Source organism: Heliconius melpomene, chromosome 12, assembly GCF_056956725.1.
Source record: "Heliconius melpomene rosina isolate 202511_hmr_F chromosome 12, ASM5695672v1, whole genome shotgun sequence".
Classification (NCBI taxonomy): Eukaryota; Metazoa; Arthropoda; class Insecta; order Lepidoptera; family Nymphalidae; genus Heliconius; species Heliconius melpomene.
The window spans coordinates 15,590,282-15,611,242 of record NC_140400.1 but is presented as its reverse complement, the minus strand read 5'-3'; the positions used below and the strand labels follow the sequence as shown (position 1 = coordinate 15,611,242).

At 36.8% G+C, this 20,961-nt stretch overlaps 2 protein-coding genes across 2 annotated transcripts in view; one reads left to right on the top strand and one right to left on the bottom strand.

Annotated features, from left to right (window-relative positions):
- Positions 1-15,113, top strand: part of Not3 (CCR4-associated factor Not3) — a 25,984-nt gene extending 10,871 nt beyond the window's left edge. The window contains exons 9-15 of the mRNA XM_085194927.1: positions 2,697-2,821; positions 9,583-9,725; positions 10,145-10,370; positions 10,723-10,836; positions 11,852-11,977; positions 12,260-12,469; positions 13,462-15,113. Coding sequence (XP_085051053.1) covers positions 2,697-2,821; positions 9,583-9,725; positions 10,145-10,370; positions 10,723-10,836; positions 11,852-11,977; positions 12,260-12,469; positions 13,462-13,560 — 1,043 coding nt within the window. The 3' untranslated portion in view covers positions 13,561-15,113. The remainder of the gene's footprint in view (positions 1-2,696; positions 2,822-9,582; positions 9,726-10,144; positions 10,371-10,722; positions 10,837-11,851; positions 11,978-12,259; positions 12,470-13,461) is intronic.
- Positions 15,077-20,961, bottom strand: pths (probable ATP-dependent RNA helicase DDX47). Its single transcript, XM_085194928.1, has 8 exons — positions 20,723-20,961; positions 20,073-20,331; positions 19,448-19,614; positions 18,791-19,027; positions 18,071-18,294; positions 17,508-17,640; positions 17,182-17,310; positions 15,077-16,552 (listed from the first exon to the last, which is right to left on the bottom strand). The coding sequence occupies exons 1-8, from the start codon at positions 20,855-20,857 to the stop codon at positions 16,400-16,402; spliced, it is 1,437 nt and encodes a 478-aa protein (XP_085051054.1). The 5' UTR covers positions 20,858-20,961; the 3' UTR covers positions 15,077-16,399.

Below are 20,961 nucleotides of genomic sequence, written 5' to 3'. Positions count from 1 at the left end.
AGTAGAAACTCGATTAACCGGATTAATTGTTGTCATTAATCATTCGGATAACGGAATCTATAAAGAAAAGCTGGTTTTGTGCAGATATAGCCTAATTTTTTATGTTTAAAGCAACAAGTACGTATCAACGTAAATCAATGTTTATTAAGAAATGAATAACATGTTTCAACATACGACATAATAATCGCATAACAATTAAGTCAGGATAATCGCGAATCCGTATAACTGAGGGCCGGATAATCGAGTTCCTGCTGTAGTTTTTTCATACTACTTTATGAGCAAACGAACATGTATAAGCGCTAGCAAAAGTTTGTTCGGGTAAAAACCGCTACAGGCTAGTTAAATAGAAAAACGAAGATGTAAAGCCTTATAGCCTGGAACGGACAGAAAGATAGGAATGGACTCATAAAAAATCTATTTAAACAAAATATATTTTCCCAATCCGTACATGGTTTCTGAGATTGGCGCGTTCAACCAAACAAACTCTTTAGCGTCTATTATATTAGTAGATATTTTACATATATATAAAATTAAGAGATTAAGTTTAAACGGTACATAGGTAAGTATGGTAATTTATAGTGAGTGACAAAGTGTTTCCTTGTAAATAATGTCAGTGACCTCTGAGTCACTAACTTCATCGTTCTAAGTATATAGGGACTAGGTTATTTTCAGACATATGCTACACTTTTTTTATGTTTGCATAGGTTAATTTATGATTATTTTGTATTTTCTTTTGGTTTTTGTTTTATATGTATTTGTTTACTTTTTTATTTAATAGACACATATTGTTTTTTAAAATGATCAATTAATATTTATAATGTTACATGAATGACACAATAATATTTGACAGATTTGAGAGATGACTATAAGGGTGATGGATTACCATAAGGGTACCATTTGTCAACATTCGGTTATGTAATACTAAAACGTGCAAACATTAATATTGAGTTTTTATTTCAGCTTCACGCTATTTCTTTATATTCCATATATTCCCATATAGCAGTAGAACAGTGGGAAACTAGTGTTTGTACACTAGGGTCCCCAGCTTTGCGAAGATTGTGGAGTGTTTACTTCGCTTACCACTTTCCGTCCAATTTTTGAGACATTATGTAATGAGTGGCAGTCCTCAACGCGCGTTCTGACCTTGTTTCCAGTGCGAGAAAAAGATAATAATTAATCCCCCCTAGTGGGGATAGAATCCGCAATGGACACAGGCCGCTGCGCCACGACGGGCTCTACGACAGATGTTAATAAATTAATATTTTTGCACATTGTCGCTTCACTGATATTAAATCGACCTTGCTTCCTGTTTCTAATAGTCTGTACGTCAATGTCAATGTCACACGCGTTGTAGTGAATCATATGACCACTTCAATGTAATAATAGCTCAAACGTACTTACCAAGTAAGAAACATTTGGACATCTTGTAGTATATTGAAATATAATATATTTTGTTAGGCTTGGATTGAAACACACTTGTTGCACATTGGTAGCGTGTCGATTTTGGTAAAGGTTTGTAATATACGAATAATTTGTCAATGATTGTTGCTTTTGTGTTCAATTCTAATACATTTCAGTAAAATTGATGACGATTTTATTTTCTTTTGTTCAATCGTTGATGTAAAGTTATCTATATTGATAACAGTATTATTTAGTATTAAATGCTCAAAATTAATATGGAGTTATAGTTGTGTAAAATAATTTTCTTTAATAATCTAATTCGCAATGTTTCTGAATTCTGTAATCTTGCATGTAAAATTTGAATCTTATATGGTTTGAAGCCGTGCATCTTATAAACCGTTCTAACTCGATCCAGTTAGATATTTTTAAGCTTCATGCTTTATCCCTAAATTAACGTCAATCACTACGGTTTCTCAATACCTCTTTCGCCTCGTTCACTGTCATTAACCTTCTTATATATGCCCTCCGGTTGACCCTCATACAACATGAGGAACTTACGTGAGTTTCCTCCAGTATCATCGATACTTTGTTTTCGAATGTCAACCGAGGTCTTCCCCTGCCTCTTACCACTTAATCTTGCGTCGTATATCTTTATTACACTTCCTTCGTTACTCCTTCCTACTTCGTTGACTTGAGCACGTTCTTCTTCATTCTCACCGTGACATCTTCGCTAATATCTGCCATTTTATGTATCAATATATACAAATTGACAACGAAATTGACGTGGCGCAACCGTGTGTAGCACCCGATTGGTTGTCAAACTAAGAGGACCATCCACCACCATCTCCCACTCCACCAACAGGTGCTGAGCTATCTCTGTAAAGAGACTTTAGCCCGCAGATATGCCATAAAATTAATTTTGTCCTTAACAAAGCGAAAATTAAATAATATGATCGAAACTACCAACCGTCGCGTTTACAGTCGCCACGATGGCTTCATTCTTCCCGCATGTAACGGGGTAGGCGGAGGAGGCCTAGTGTTAAGACACTCGGCTCCCATCTTTCCGCGGAACTCAGCATCGCGCACCAGAGCGAAAAAATGAAAATGTTAAATTTGTGCATTCTGGTGGACTCGAACCTATAGCCTGTCGCGGTTACATTTACGTACGTACGTACGTTAGTACATGCTTGTGCCTCTGCGGCACGGCTGGCCTCAAATTGTACAATATACAAATTTATTCATGAAATACAATATAATAATTAGAATTATAGCCAAAGAAATTGTATTTACAACAGAAATAGTGGAGAATGGTCCGGTATCAGCCGCGCTCATCCCGCCCGTGTCGTTACCGCATGCGCACGCGCAGCACACACACAACGCGCACCCGCCGCACTCGGTGCAGTCCGCGCCTATTACACTTGTAAGTATTTGGTATGGTGGGTTTTTTGTTTTTAACTTGTATAGAATTGTTTTTTTTTCCAACTTCACGCTATATCTCGCATATAGCGGAGTAGCAGCAGAGAGAACAGGCATTGCTCAATTTTCGATTTCTTATTACTAACTTAAAGTTTAAAATACCTTTTTTAGCTTCTGTTTGTATCCCGCGCATAGCAGGATAGGCAGAGGGAACCTAGTTTTAAGACACTCGATTTGGTGTTGAGTGGCGGATATCAACGCGTCGCTTTATCTTCTTACCAGAACGAGGAAAAAAATCACGTTTACAGTTAAAGACAGTGCGGATACGCCACGATTGATACATACGTCTATATCATTTAGTCTCGATTTTTTTTGAAGGAAAAGAAAGAATCCTTTTATTAGTAGTGTTAGCTTCACACTTCATGTGGGACCGCCTGTTTCATTACAGTCATGTTTAGTGTAAGGATCGAAGCTACGACCATCACGTTTATAATTTAGATTTACCCTGTTGTGCGGGATACAGCGGGAAGCTAGTTTATTTTATTTATATTACAAAATATATAAATGTACTTATTTAACAAAGATTGAATTATCGATAATTATAAATAAATTATGATAACTGTATGAAATTTGAAAGTTAATAAGTTCGAAAAGTGCAATATCATTAAATATATAGCGTATTATCTAGCTTGACCCTCAATCCCGTATTTATTGATATATAGAGAGTAGGTAGAGGGAACCAAGTGTTAAGACATTTCGTTTTCGCTTTTCGCCTTAATTCGAGAAATATTTAACAATGAAAATAATTCACTTTCCAAAGTATATAATAATAGTGACTTCGTAACATAAAATTATCATATAAGATTGAAAGATAATAAATACAATTAGTGATTTAGACGAGCTCTTTTATTGTTAGTATATCATTAGTTTAATATATAAAAGGACTTGTCCTCACTGACTGAGGTAAGACGCACGCACAGCCGTAACCGCTGTGCGTAGAAACGTTACATTTGGACAGATGTTTACTTTCGTATTCTGGACATCCACTAAGAAGGGATTTTAAAAAATGTTAACCCTAAAGGGGTGGAATAGGGGCTGAAAGATTGTATGGAAAAAAAATTAAATCGCCACCGATTTTTATAAAATTTGAAATTTAGATTTTTAAAAGTATTTAATTGAACGCGTGTTTCATCGTTTTCTAGAATTCTCCCCCTAAGAGTGCAAATAAGGGGTTGAAATTTTGTATAGATTTTTTAAAATCGGCACCAATTTTTATAAAATTTGAAATTCAGACTCTTAAAAGTATTTAATTGAACACATGTTAGTTTAGTGTTTAGGTTCAGTTAGTTTAGTGCGTCCGCTAGTTAGTTTATATAGCATTTATTGATACGAATTGCATGTAAGAAGAAATTCGTAATAAGTAATTGATTTTTTCACTATTAAGATGTCACGTCATTACAAAAACATATATTATTAGAAATATTCCATGATGATATTAATTAATTTAGGCAAAAGATCCTAATTTTAAAAAATACTATGATAAGAATTTCTTTTAAATGATTATCTGAGATCGATCAAAGGGAAGAAGAATATTTTATTAATAGAAAAATGTTTTAAATCTCCCGCGTAACGCTGAACACAATATACGACGCCGTTTCACGTCAAGTAATAAAACTTGAGAATACCCACATTAAAAAAAAAATACATTTATTGTGGTTCTAGGTAAGAACATTTTGTTTTACAATTGACGAATTGTTTAAATATTTCTTTATTATTAATAATTTTCTAGTGAATGGTGTGTACTACAAATAATAATGTAAGTGATGTAAAACGCGTATTATTTTGATAAAGTTGAGAGATTGTGTTTTTCGTATTAGAAAAAACGTGGAGTGATTAGTGAAATGTGTTGAAAATTTCATTTTTCGTTCAACTATTCTGTTTGTCAATGTTGGTTTAATAATTTTATTTGGTGATATGCGATTGTAGGTCACAGAACATTTATGAAACATGTATATAAAAAGATCTATATATATATTCAATGAAAAACTTATATTCACAACTTATACATACAAACACATTTGCTAGTTTTATGAGTCGGTATAATATACCGTCCGTACCGTATATGTATGTCGGTATATTTATTAAGTTACAATGTTCAAAGTTAATAACGATTAAAATTAGTTTTCTTTTCCTAAATTATATTGACATTTTTGGATTTGAAAAATAATATAATCTGCTAATGAACTCACACCAATATACATTAGTTTTAAAATGTTGCCCCAGATTGTCTTTGACATCAAACTTTTTTATTTTTAAAGTGTTGACACATTTTGTTCGCTATAAGTATGAATTATCAGCAAATTTAAAACAATTGCATAGAATAATCTAATGATAAACGTTTTATCTACATAACAAATCTTAGGTCAAATTAGTTTTATTATACCTATATTTTCATAAGCGAAGCGAAGCGAAGCTGGAAATCAATTGAGTTTTAGATTCTTAATTTTAAAAAATGGCTAGGATAAGATAAAAAAAATGTAGCGTACTTAGCGTATGTTTGACTGAACAGTACGATTGTGAATTAGAATCCTACCGGTAGGTAATACTTTAAAATTTGTCACGCAATGGCAAGCTAAGAATTCGTCCTAATTTGGAAAGCAGTGCGTTGGGTCCAATAGTCCCTATACAAATCGGGGTGTCATTATACATTATACTTTAATTCTGTCTATCCTTTTATACATTAAATTAAATACATTTTCGGTTTTCATTTGATATTATCACAACCACTCAACACACAATATCTCGAAATCAGGCGTTAAATACGCAACGAAATATGTTTATGCTAGGTTCCTCCCTTAAGGACATAGTATATAAATATAGATAATGTATCTATCTATATATAATAACATGAGTTTAGTTTTGAGTAATATCTAAAGATAAATAATTAATGAAAAAAATTATATATGCGAGTATATGATAACAAAAAGTAAAGTTAAACTGTAACTGTAAGAAATAATAACAATAACAAAAAAACATTAGCTTCCCTCTGTATACCCGGCTACATATATGCGAGATACAACGTGAAGTTAAAGACTCATAAATTCTCTGTATTCTCATAGTCCACTATTTTATAATGTTTATACACTCCGGTAGTCGCCCGCGCTGCGGCGCCGGTCAATCTGCCGACCGTCAAAGTGGTGGCTTCCAATTCCACCCCTGCGCCCACCCGCGCCGCCCTCTCCAATGGTAGTAGATTTCGCAATAGTGCTAAATTTAGTTAGATCTCTTGATTTCAACGAAATCAAAATTTTCGCGAATAAATTAAGGAATACGAATAGTCCAGACGACCGCGCCCAGGCGATAATCGAGCATATCGATCTCCTGGAAGCCATCGCGGGCTCCATATCTAAATAATTTTTCCAATGGCGGTCATCAATAGATTCACTCCATTACCCGCTGACTCGCAACTCGCGCGTATTAAGCCAAGAGCCCTGTCTATAGCTTTAACTTTTAACGCTAATGGTGTCAAACGTCAACCGTCGTGAGTCAATGAGTGCCTTCGCTCACACTCACCAATTAAATATCTTTTGTATACAGGAGTCTTTTCTTAAGCCCGGGGTTCGCAGTCCCAGCATTGCGAACTACAGGTTTGTAACGAATGATAGGGCCGCCAAAGGCGGCGGCACTATGATTTATTACAAAAAGAATTTACACTGTATACCGCTCGACCCTCCGTCTCTTGAAGCCGCCGAGGCGTCGGTGTGCCAGGTATTCCTCACAGGCCATTAGCCATTGATTATTGCCTCCGTTTATCGTTCGGGAAATAGGCAACTAGTAGAAAGCGACATTTTATCGCTACTTAGTATGGGTGACTCGGTCCTTCCGATCGGGGATCTCAATTGTAAACATAAAAATTGGAATTCGTCGATGACTCATACCGACGGTAGGAGACTCCTCGAATTCACTAGTAAATATAACGCTTTCGTTATGGGCCCGCCTTCACCCACCCGCCTTAGTGCCCGCGGCACAGGCGAGGTTCTCGACATAGCGATTCTATCGAATGTAGGCTTATGTCAACATTCAATAGAAACAATTCCCGACCTCGATTCGGACCACCGTCCTGTCATTGTCAAATTAGGCGAGGTGCGCCCCTCAGGCCCACCCACTAAAACAGTAATCGACTGGAGGAAATTTGGAAAGCTCCTCCGTTCGAATGAATCCCCTTTAAAGGAATTAATACCTGGCATCGCCGCCTCCGCGGAGTTAGCAATAGACGCGGCGAATAAATTTACCGAATATATTCAAAACACAATCCAGAGCTGCTCGAAAGAGGTACCAAACCTACCCAAAGGTAGGTTTGAAATCTCAGAAAAGCTCCGACGATTGATTAGACGCAGAAACAAAGCAATGAGACGACATGACGCATACCCGACTGACGATAATCGTAGAGAATTTAATAAATAGATTAAAGAGGAGAGTTCGATTCGAGTTCGAACTTTTGCGCGGGGAGTCGTGGGATAAAAAGCTCGAGGGGCTCGCTCCATCGCGCCAGGCATTCTGGGCGCTGTCGCGTGTTTGTAGAGTCGATTGTCTCTCGACTATGCCTCCTCTCATTAGGTCAGATTTATCAATTGCCGCCGATGACACCGAAAAAGCGGAATGTCTCGCTGACAGTTTAGAGGCTCAATGTACTCCGAGTAGTCAGCCCTGCGACCCGAGCCACATTGCGCGCGAGGATTCCGCGGTCGCAGAATGGGCGCTGACGCCCCCGCAAGGGGAACCGCTCCGCCCCACCTCGGAAAACGAGGTCAAAGACATCATCAAAAATCTCAAAGATAGGAAGGCCCCGGGGCCCGATAAGTTGTCTAATAGAATACTTAAGTCCCTTCCGGCTCAGTTCTTATCTCTATTGGTCATTATTTTTAATTCCCTTCTCATGTCGTGCACCTTCCCCGACGAGTGGAAGGAAGCCATTGTCATAGGTATTCCGAAACCTAACAAGCCGCGGAATATGCCCTCTAGCTATAGACCTATCAGCCTTCTCAGCTGCTTAAGAAAAATTTATGAGAGAATCATTCTCATTAGACTCTCCGAGGTGGTAGAGGCCAAATCTCTGCTTATCAAAGAGCAATTCGGTTTCAGAAAGAAACATTCCGTCATCCACCAAGTCCAATGCGTGGTAGAGCACATAGCTCAATATAAAGTAAAAATTTCCTACCGCAGACATACTGCCGCCATTTTTCTCGACGTAGCGAAAGCCTTTGACAAGGTCTGGCATAACGGCTTGATTTAAAAGCTGCGGCACTCTGGCTTGCCAGACTGTCTCGTGCGCATCCTACAGGATTTTCTGTCAAATAGATACTTCCGCTATAAAGTAGAAGGAACTCTCTCCTCCCCCGCCTCCTCCACGCAGGCGTCCCCCAGGGTTCAACCCTCTTTCCTATGTTATACGCGCTGTACACAAGAGACATACCTCGTACCAGGGATGTACACTTGGCTATGTACGCCGATGATACCGCCCTATACACTTCTTCGCGTAACACACGCATAATAGCCGATCGACTTCAGAAAGCGGCCCGCGTACTTGGTGTGTGGTTCCGCCAATAGAGAATCGAGGTTAATCCAGAGAAGAGTAAAGCGATACTCTTCCCTCGCGCTCGTTCAGAGCAAATCTCTACCATCTATCTATTAGATAAAGCCATTCCCTGGGAAAAAGAGGTCAAATATCTAGGTGTCACATTAGACTCTAAACTCTCCTTCAAACCCCACGTCACGAAAGCTTGCAACAAAGCTAAATTCATTCTTCATAGATTATACTATCTCATAAACAAGCGTAGTAAAATGTCACTTAGAAATAAGTTGACACTATACAAAACTTGTATAAGACCCGTCCTCTCTTATGCTTGTGTAGCGTTCGCGCACACTAAGCTAGATCCCATGCAAAAGGTACAAAATAAATTCTTACGTATCGCATCAGGTTGTCCCTGGTTCGTGCGTAACGTCGACCTACATAGAGACTTTGAACTGGAATCGATTCACGAGCACTGCAAACGCTTAGCGAAGCGCTACTTTGAGCGCGCAGGCTCGCACGCTAATCCCCTCATCGGTAATGCGTGTGATTACATCCCTAACGCACTCCCTAGACGTAGACGCCCGCGCAGCGTCCTTTTAGACTCCGATGACGCCATTACTATAGCGAATGCCCCGTATGTAGGTAGGAAGCACACTACTCCCACACGACACAAACACCGTCCAACAAGTCCAGCTTATTCAACGGCTCGGTCGCGTCTCGGCGCGGTCGGGCCCAGCGGTTAGGGACCGTTAGCTCCCTTAGAGTAGTCTAATTTGTCCCCAGTCGCGACTTCATGTCGCGGCTGGTTTGCTTAGCATAGGTGAAATCCCAGTCCGCTCGACGGCCGCAAGCCGAGGTTCGAGTCCCGCAGGGGGCGCCCTTACAGTCGTCGACTTCCTCACAGGCAGCCACTTAGTGCTTGCATTTCTTCAGGGACAGAGTACCCTCTTCCCTACCCAACCGGTGTCGCTATAAAAGCCAATAGGGCTAACAGCATTATCCACATGCTCGAAAAAAAAAAAAAAGTTTATACAAGTTGCAAATTTAATGATGCATTAAAAGTACATGAATAAATTAACTTAACTGATACAATTGACACAGGTCAATTGTATAATTTTGCCCTGATGTGAAATAAAGTGTTTGTTTGTTTGTTATATTACTTTTTATTAATTTGTTATATATTTTTGCCACAGATAACAAAATCAAGTTCGTCGACGACGATGGCGCCGAGCGCGCCGCAGCCTGCGCCCGCGCCCGCGCCTCCTTCCGCCGCGGCCTCGCCCCTCACTGTCAACGGGCCTACGCTCAACGCGCACACGCCACAGCACGTCAACAAGTAATTCTATACTAAAATTAGAAATGTGAAACTTTGTGAAGATGGATGTTTGTTCCACTTTCTCACAAAAGCTACTGACATCCCGTTCCCCACTTTCCGCCGAATTCTGGAGGTATAGCGTGTTGAGTGGTGGAACTCAACGCGCTTCGAGAGAGGAAATGAAAATGTTAAGTATTTCATTTTCTCGTGTGGGAATCGAACCCACAATCTGTCTTGTTTACAGCCACACGTGTGTTCTCCTGCCTCAAATTTTTAGTTATGATTTCACTAAAATATGATTCTGATTCTTTACTTGTTACTCTTAAGTGGATGATAGATATATTTGAATTTAAATATCAATTTTATCGAATATCTAATATAATACATAATATACTCGTATACATATGTGTTTTCAACTTAATAACAATATTCACTTATAGCGGGCGAGTAAGCGAAACACCAAGTACGCCTGCGTCACTTACCCTAACAGCGCCTACAGCACTGGCAGTTCAAGCGCAGGCACAGGCACAAGCCCAAGCACAAGCCCAGGCTCAGGCGCAGGCACAAGCACAGGCCCAGGCGCAGGCACCGGCGATGGCAGCGTCATTAAAAAGTATGGCGCAAGAAGCGGTGCAGCGAGCGGGGCTTGATCATCATCATGCACAGGTAAAAAATGGTTTATGGGGCAAGTGGAAAAATGGTATGCAATGGTTTTTATTTTTTAGAAAACAATGTATGTAATGTACTTTGATAATGATAAATTGATAATGTACTTGAGGCCAGTCGTGGCGCAGAGGTACAAATATATGTCTCTAAACACAATTGAATGTCGATGTCGTCACTCGAGGAAATGAAATATTTGTTTAAATTTATATTTTCACTTCTTCGCTCTGTAAAGGCAAAAGCGCAGCGTTGCTGTGTGCGGGGGATAGAATATGTGAAAAATAAATATTTTATATGTAAAAATAGTTAGTAATTCGATTTAATTTAAAATGAATATAATTAATTAATTTTCCAGACAGTTACGGTGACGGGAGCGGGGACGAACGCCAGGCGAGCCACAGCGCTGTCACAAGCGCACATACCGCCGTTACTGGGCGTGGCGCCGTTGGGACCTCTGCCGTTGAATAATGTTTGTATTTTTATATTTTTAATGAAAATTACTTATGGGCCATGCCTGTATACAGTACGGCGGACGAGACGTGACCGCCTTAAAGTTGAACATTTGCACATTGTATATTCAGGAAGAAAATAATTAACAGTATGGAAAATCCCAATATCAAAAGTTGCCAACCATCTACAGCCTTCATCAGGGCATTCCAACTTGTCGAATGTTAAGAACTTATGTATTTGCTTGATATATAAAATATTGATTGATATATTCCGCATAGAGCAGAGTAGGCAGAAGGAACGAGTTATGTGTGTTAAGACACTCCTGTCCCCATTTTCCGCTGAATCTTTTAAGGAATTGCGTGTTGAGTGGCAGAACTCAACGCCTGTTTTTTTTTGACTTGGTTTATATTGAATTTTGAGAAATAATAATTTATTCCCTCGAGTGGGTATCAAACCCCCAACCGGCGAGTTACAGTAACGCCCTTGTGCCCCTGCGCCATGGCCTCTTATTCTTATCTGTTTATGTAATAATTCTTCTAATATTATTAATTTATTAATTTTGTGCTTATAAATTAGAAGCGTAGAAATTTAAATAATATAATCGAAACCACCAACTGTCGCGTTTACATTTGTCACGATGGCTTCAGCATATTTTCCTAATTAACTTTATATAGTAAATACATATTTGCATATACTTTTCAGTCAGTTTTACGCTGTATCCCGCATGTAACAGGGTAGGCGGAGGAAGCTGCTGATGCCGCGCTTTGTCTCGACACCAGAGCGAAAAAATTGAAATGTTAAATATTAATATATTATTAATATAAATAATTCATTCTGGTGGAAATTGAACTCATAACTGCATTGACTTGCATCAACAGTAATATAGCATATAGCCTTCCTCATCAAAAGTTTCCAAAGTAAAAGATTTTTCAATTCGAACCAGTAGTTTCCGACATTAATATGTTAATATTAATATATGAATTAAATCTGTAAATTCCAAAATTAATAATAACATCGTTTCCCCTAAATTCCAGGAGCACCAAGTGCAGTTCCAGATGATGGAGGCGGCGTTCTACCATATGCCGCACCCCTCCGACTCGGAGCGCACGCGCGTCTACCTGCCCCGGAACATATGCCAGACGCCCGTGTATTATAACCAGGTTGTTATTTAGATGTTATATAGAAATTTGATTGTAGCGAGGTTTGAACCTGCGCCTCTTGCTCACCGACTAAGTTTACCAAAGAGAATCTAGTGTTAATACACTCTGATTCTCACCTTCCACCTAATTTTGGATACATTGCGTGTTGAGTAACGGAACTCAATGCGTTTTGTCTTGTTACCAGCTAAAGAATAAACGAAAGTAAAATTCGAACCCACAACTGTCCCGTTTACAGTAACACGCTAAGCCTCTGCGGCATTTAAAACCAACATTCAATTCCAGGTGCTGTTACCCCACTCGGATTCAGTGGAGTTCTTCCAGCGGCTGTCTACAGAGACCCTGTTCTTCGTATTCTACTACATGGAGGGCACGAAGGCCCAGTACCTCGCGGCGAAGGCGCTCAAGAAGCAAAGTTGGAGATTCCACACCAAGTACATGATGTGGTTCCAACGGCACGAAGAGCCGAAGGTCATCAATGAGGAATATGAACAGGTAAACTTTTAACGTATTTTGTATAGTGAAAATTCATTAAATTGTGCGGCGCGCGAGTAACGGAATACCACCACATAGTCTCAGCCTATCCTGCTATATGCCTAATATAGTGTGAAGCTAAAAAAAATGTAGTAAATAATTAAAGATCTGCACTTTGCAACATGTATAATAGAGTGTGAGATTATTTTAATGCTAAATATATATATAAAAATAATAATAATAATAATATTTATATTTTACGTCTATGTTTTCTACTTAGTAAATGCATTAAACATTTTTGAACAAATTTATAGGGGTCAGAGTACTTATATGATTTTTCAGATGCGTAGGTTCGAATTCCGCCCAATTACTCGCGCTTTGCCTTGTCTCAAGACCGAGGAATGACATGAATAACCTATTAATCCCCCGATTAGGATTCTAACCCACAACCGTCGCGTTCATAGTCGGATGCTGTCCTACTGCGCCACGATGGCCTAATCTATACTTATAATAAATACATATCTGTAGAAAAGTCGTGTCTATACATTGAAAATATTTTTTAAAAAATTAACCAGGGTGTTAAAGGATAACAGAATCCATTTCTAGCATTTTTGTCTGTTTGTCTGTTTATGTGAACACGTATCACGTAAAAAGTACACAATTAATTTAAGCAACATTTTACATAAAAATTATAAATAACTCAGAGGTTTTAGTTTTTATTTCATTGTAATCGCTTCACTCTATCAAAAGATATAAGTGTTTAAGTTTTTAAGAAGTTCATATTTGAGATAGTAGAAATAGACATATGTAACGTTATCTATTGTTAACAAATGGTAGGTACTAAAGTATCTTGATAACGCATAAAACATACTGTTGAATTAAGCAATTCGTCAGGAGGACTTTTAAACATTCTAATACTTTAGTACAACATAAATCCTCGGGCAGGCCGCTTGTAATTAATAATAATACAAATACTTACATATTAATATATAAGGTATATCTGTTGTAACCAGGGCACATACATATACTTTGACTACGAGAAATGGGGCCAGCGGAAGAAAGAGGGCTTCACGTTCGAGTACAAGTACTTAGAGGACAGGGACCTCAACTGAGCGCCGACGCCCCACTCCCCGGTGCCACGACCCCGATCCTCGCTTCCTAGACCCCCATCTCCCAACCCCGCGACCCCCGTCCATCAGTCTCTGTGATGACAAATGGACGCCCCAAACACCATGTGATGCAATAAGTATAGGTGAAATTGTGATATCTATATAGGAACCCGTAGCGTACTCGGATGATCGTTTACTTATTATTATTGGACTTGTGGACTTGTGTGAACGACCCCCATCGTGTGTTTTTTATATGGAATCTCATTTGGTAACCCCCCAACCCGCAGTTACACTCGACTAGAGAACTGTCGTGTCGACATCGAATGTAATGATAAGAATAACTAAATCGTAAAATCATCCTTCAGCAATATTTAAGTAGCTAATAAGAGTCCAATAAATTGTTTTTTTTTTTATGCTAGTCATAGTGTGTCAACTGCGACGGGCCCCCCCGCCGGGATGTGAATCCGAGACCGCTTCGGGCCGACGCTCCACTGAACAATCGGGTATTCGACACCACGTTACTTATGTTTAGATATATTTAGATTGTATTATATGTTATATTATATATATGTAAACAGTTGTGTGTCAGAGCAGCTGAGACCGAATGTGTGTAGATAGTGGCAATGAATCGATGAGCGATAAGCGATGAACGTGTTCAGTTGCAATAGTAGGAAATTAGAACAAGACAAAGTCTTAAAATTCAATTTTAATGTAATGTTACTTTTTTATATATATATATAATATTGTATGTATCTTTGTGTGATAATGTAACGGTGCGGTCAAATACCCCATTGGCGAGTCGCGAGGCCTAAGGCGTCATTGGGCCTCGCGAGGGCCCGTTCGGCCTCGCGTTGCCGGGAGCGGGTATGTCCAAGTGCCTAATATACAAGTTGACTAGGATCCGGTAGCAAAGATCTGTATACTTTTTTCCCCTCGCGCGACAAAATTATACACAACCATTATTTAATATTATTCTTATATTGTAATGAATCTGTATTTAATGCATTTAAATTGAACAAAAATTTTATATTGAGAAGAAAAGAAAACTTATTCGAGCGTGTATATAATCACTGCCACTGTGTTTATTTGTATAATGTATATCGGAAAATTAAATAGGACTGCTTGTTTGTTTATAAAGTCCGGCGCGAGTGGGGAAGTGTACGTAGGAGTCCGGGTCGGGTCGGCGGGGGTCGGGGGTCGCGGGTCGGGTCCGGGTCCGTGTCGGGGTCGGGTCGGAGTCCGGGGGTCGAGGGCGCAGCGGCGCGCGATCTCGTTTATTCTGTGCGTGTGGAGTTGTTAGTTTCCATTTTTTTGTAAAAAGTCGTGAGAGCAGATGATATGTGGTAAATAATAATTTAAAAAATTATCTGTACAGTTCTATTTGTATAGAAATAATAAATAACGATTAAAAAATTTGAAACCATGTTGTGATTTCCTCTTGGCGCCTCGTGTTGAGGGAGTGCGTTGTCGCATTTTTTTCTTATTTATTTTTTTCTTTCTAAATAAAAGAAAACGACTGTTTACTTTGTAGAATAAATTGTAAGAAAGCATTGATATATTTTTTGTTTACTTACAAAAATCTTATTACCATGTGATATTTTTAAATTATATATATATTTTTATTATTAACTAATTTAAAAAATAAGCGATAGTATATAACCATAATTAAAATTACCTTTCCTATCCCATTTTTAATTAAATAAAGTGTTACTATTTTAATAATATATATAAATTTAAATATTATATTTTTATAAGATTATTTTTAATTTTGTAAATAATAAAATTGATACAAACAAATTAAATACAGCTGCTATCAGACATATTAATTTACCTGTCACAGAAAATATACATTCTATTTGATATGGTAGTCTACAATGACACAGTAATGTTCACGGGTTCAAATCCCTATAATATTATATACAAGTGATCAAAAACCAAATAGAGGTCCTCTATCTGTTTTAAGATGAATTATTTTTTATGCTATGCGAGTCTTTGAAGAAAAATGTTTTTAGCTGTCGTCGTTTTGCTCTTTCCAAGTCACAAGATTAACATTTGAATGGTCATTAAAGGAGTTTAAGTAAGTATATACAATACACAAGTATAGTAATACTTGAGAGTACTCAACGCTTAAAATAAATATATTAATTATGACGAAAGAACAAATTATTGGATATTAAAAAACGACTATAAACGTAAGTATATAATAAAAGATTAATGATATTTATGGTCTGACTGACCGTGACTGTGATTTGGTGATATATTTCAGGCTGTGGGTTCGACTCCCATTGTAGGTAAATAAAATATGAGAATATTTAAACATTAAAATTCTGATCTGGTTAAACAAAATATAAAAAGCACAATGCCACTAAAATGAGCGCACGTAATACCTTATTACGTCACTTAGTCTATACTCTCCATGTACCTCACTTAGTATAAAACGTTTATACAATTTTTCTTAAGTCAATGGTAATATTTTTACAACAATAAAGAAAAGAACAGCTTTATGCTTTTTGCCTAAAAGCAATTATAAATATCTTAGTGTTATGATGCTCTGAACATAAGCAAACAGCCTTCCGAACCAATGGTAGCTCTTTTATTTATTTGTTCTTTCGACGATTCAAAAGTGTCCAAAATGGTATATTTGAATAAACAATTAAACATACTTCAACAACCTTGGACTCAATTTTCGAGAGAATGTATTGAGTGGAATAGAACTAGGGCCGGGATCGAGGGGCTAAATTATAAATTGGCAATTGATCCTTACAGACAAAAAAAGAACATCTAAAAGAGAGAGTATATAAATAAAAAAATATTTTTAAAATCAAAAATATAATCATTTCATTCATCGTTTTCTCCTCTTCCCACCATGTTTCCCATGCTTAGGCTTTCCCTTGAGCCGTCGCCGGACTCCCGCTGCTTCCTCTGTATCATCGTCGGAGTCAGCACCACGTCTCTTGCCTTTACTGCCTTTTTTATCTTCTAACTCTTTCATTTCCTAATAAACATTAAAGACAATAAGTATTGTTATTTTCTTATTCAAAGTGGGAAACGAACAGGGCTCCCAATACATAGAGTTAACACGTGGGTGCTTTTTAGCGTTAAGCCCGCCTATTGTACATTTTTTTTTTATTTTGTGCAATAAAGAATATAAATAAATAGGTACATTACTTTGGCCAATAAAATATCCACTTATAAATTGAACATGGAGTGAATACAAAATAGAAAGTAAAGTTTAAATATTTGTAAAATTAACAAAATTAAAAAAACTATTTATATAAAATCAGCTTCAGGTTGTATCCCGCACACAGCAGTGTAGGCAGAGGGAAACTAGTGATAAAAGAATCCGTTCCCCATTTGTCGCCGAATTTTTAGAGACATTGCGTGTATAAAATACTAATTCATTCCTCCGAGTGGGGAAAGTTAAAATGAGAAATTCATAAGAAATCAAAGCGTGGCGTTGAGATCCGTCACTGAACACGCAACGCCTCGAGAATTCGATGGTGAGTGGTGGGTGAGTTTCCCTTTGTCTTTGCTATATGCGGGATATAAAAAGCTAAAAGAATATTGAACAAATATTAACATGCAATTGGTATTCATTGGTGCATGTCTTAAAAAATTACTTACAATTTTAGTAAGTCTCTGTGCCTCAGCAACCCTCTCCTGCAGCACCATGACCTCGCTCTCCTCCGACTTGTACAGGGGCAGTTGTTTACCTATCAATTGTTCTATACGTTGGTACAGTTCCACGTCATACTGAAAATGTATGATAAATATAGGTTATGCAGGTTATCTTATATATTTTAAAACAATGATCAATGAAGTACTGTTAATAAGTCCAATTTCAACAATATTTTTTGAAATCCCGTTTTAATAATCTATGAACGGTATAATATAATGAAAACGACGTTTTTTGAGATTTGAGAAACTAATGGTTCACCTGAGCTTCATACCTGAGTAACAAAAGTGATAGCCTTCCCCGATCGTCCCGCCCGCGCGGTGCGACCCACGCGGTGCACGTAGTCCTTGCTGTGCAGCGGGATGTCCAGGTTCACCACCACGTCCACGTGCGGGATGTCCAGACCCCTGGTGGTGAATGGTGGGGATTAATGGGAGCGTGAGAATTACATAATGTGAAAATTTTATAATATTAAACATTAAAGATATATTTTTTTTTTTTAATAAAATGAATAATTTATCTAATTATTATTAAATAAAAAAAGAGACTGTAAAGTGAGTGACTGTAAACAATTACAACATACACACAGTTATATATATATCATCAGTTATACACAGTTTATTAAAATGTATATTTCTATTTCTTCGCTCTCGTGTCAAGACAAAGCACGGCGTTGAGTTCCTCCACACAACACGCAATATCTGAAGAATTCGGCAGAAAGTGGAGAACGGAGTGTCTTAACACTTGGTTCTCTCTGCCTATGTTGCTGTGTGCAGGTAGCTAATTTATATTTTTATTAAATACAACAAATCTTAAATAAAAGTACTTAAAACTTACCTAGAAGCGACATCAGTACAAATGAGAACAGATCTATTCTTGGTCTTGAACTTGTTCAAAGCGGCTAATCTCTTCTGTTGAGACATCTGTCCATGTAGCGGCACAGCTGACACCCCAAGGGCACGCAGGAGCAGCGCGGTGCGCAGGGCTCCGGCGCACGTCGATACGAATACTATGAAGGAGTTGCCTGATAGCTCATTGAGGATGTGCACCAGGTATACATCCTGAAAATATATAACATATTTTACAAATGGGGAATGGAATGTCTTAACAGTCTCTGCCCACTCTGCTATGTAAAGGAGATAGTGTGAAGCTGAAACAAAAATTATACAGTATGTAACCTTCATTTAACAAGAAACTCCCTAAAGTAGTGATACTTTAATGTCTTGAATATTCACATATTCTTAACAGCGATGACATTACATTATTATTTACTAAAAAGCATTGCTTCCTAAATTAACTACTGTTGCTTTGTTATCTAGTTTGTAATTACAAACAAATAATAAATTCAAGTGTTGGTAGGAAAGTAGTTATTTTATTTATTTTAATTTATTATTTGTAAAAGTAACATAACTTTATAAGTGTAATTTTGCTAACCAAACTAGGTGATATTATAAATATACATGTGCTATAAATATTTTTTTTAATTCACTATTCACACTTAAAAAAATTAAATATTTACAAAAGTATAAACAAATGGAAAATGAAAAAATAACAAACCTTATATTTAACAGGTATAAATATATAATATTGTTGCAGTTTCTCCACAGTCTGGTATTTAGTGGACACTTCAACTTTCACGGGGTCCTGGAGGGAAGCTCTTTGCAACTTCTGCACTTTTTTAGTCATAGTTGCTGAGAAAAGATAAGTTCTACGCTCCCGGGGAATGACACGCAAGATTTTATCAACCTCTACTTCAAAATCCATGTTTAATATTCTGTCAGCTTCGTCCATTACCTGTAGGGTATATGCATAAATTATTTTTCAATAAAATTTGTGTAAAATATAGAACCTCATCCTTTTTGGAAGTTGGTTAAAATGTTAGGTTTAACCACATTGTCTTAGATTATTTTAATTCATGCAATGCATTATGAAGTTATCTCATAATTTTTAATTTTATCTGTAAATGATTTCTCTTATTTTATTTATGCATTGCATGTTAATAAGTATGTAAAATATGTTGTTTATTTTCTAAATATTGTTTTCCATTCTCTGCATGCTACCAGATTTTAAAATATTGCTTGTTATATAACTGAAAACAAAGCCACACTGTATTGTACCCTCAATCATTATGTTTGCAATCAGTTGCTTTCATAGTGCCCCACAATAGTTTTAACTGTCCTTAAAATTAATAACAAATATTTTCTTATAACTTACCAAAAACTTCAAAGCTTTCAAATTAAATCCTTTAGTGTTTTCCAAATGGTCAACCAGTCTGCCCGGTGTTGCTATAATAATGTGTGGTTTCTTAGAGAGAGTCAGAGCTTGTGTGACCATATCCATCCCGCCTACAATTACTGCACATTTCACACCTATACTTGCTCCTACAATAAAAATATAATTATATTAATATTAAAATCTAGATGTCTTTATATTCTCTCATTAATCATAAATGATTAATAAAAAAATAGAAAAATTAAGTTTGTAATAGTTAGGTAGTAGAATGGATAAAGCCGATGTGAATTTGCAGTTATAAATTTACTGTATTTTTAAATTCTTTTACAAAGGTGCTTTATAGGATATTTTTAATAAATAACAGGAATTTATACAAAATTATAAGTAGTTATTCAACTTGATGATTCAACTGATTGCATAGTAATAAATTTGAATTGTATGAAAATCTGACAATACATAGACCATACACTTTACATACTAAAAGTAATAATTGATACAATCACTAATTTATCTTCATGTGAACTGAAAAGGTTTATCTATTTAGAGTTTTTATAACAATATATCTTAAATAAATGAAATTCAAAATTACTAATAAAAAAATACATACCTAGTGCCTCAAATTGTTCAGAAATTTGGAATGCCAATTCTCTTGTTGGTGTCAATATGAGAGCAAAATATCTCTGAGGACTTTCTAGTAAAGCTTGTAAAATAGGTAAAGCAAAGGCTCCAGTCTTTCCTGATCCAGTCTCTGCCAAGCCAATTATGTCTTTTCCTTGCAGGGCTACTGGAATGGACTCTTTTTGAATTTTTGATGGATTTTTCCATTTTAAATCAGCACATGCTTCGCAGAGAACGTCGACAATACCCTGTAGATATGTTGGTTAATAAACAGTTTTCAAATGACACAGTAGCATATAAAAGTATGTTATTGAAAGGGAAGTGTCATTGAATACAAAGAGGATCTATGGACAGTCATTATAAATGATCGTTTGATGGGCGATGATATTAGTTTTAAATTTGATGGTCGAAGAGTGATCATAATGATTTATTGATAAGGTTTCAATGTATTTTTTTAATAAGAGATACGCTACTTCAGATACCAATAAAAAGAAAAGGAGAGGATAACCTTAAATTAATCAAAACATACAAAATGTGGTGCTTCCCACTACCTAAAATATTATCTTACTGAATGTGCTTAATATACTAGAAATATTTTAAATAAATTATTAGGAAAAAAACATTTTTATAGTTACTTACCAAATCTTTAAAAGTAACTATATCTTCATTATCCTCGGTTTTGATCTCTTGATGGATTTCGGCTTTGTCTTCTTGTTCTTCTTCAGAATTTTCACTTCCACTGTCATTATCACTTTTTTCACTATCTGCCGTCATTGTGTGTTTTTGAAGTATGTTTTTAATAATTAATTGTTTAAAAATTTTACAAAGGAACGCACGTGCATATTTGTGTTGACTTTAAAATTCAAATGACAATTGTC

Coding starts and splice junctions, on each gene's coding strand:
- pths (XM_085194928.1), bottom strand. CDS start 20,857: ATGACGGCAGATAGTGAAAAAAGTGATAATGACAGTGGAAGTGAAAAT. Junction 17,641..18,070: donor TGTACTGATGTCGCTTCTAG/GTAAGTTTTAAG, acceptor ATTCACCACCAG/GGGTCTGGACATCCCGCACG. Junction 17,311..17,507: donor CTATCACTTTTGTTACTCAG/GTATGAAGCTCA, acceptor ATACATTTTCAG/TATGACGTGGAACTGTACCA.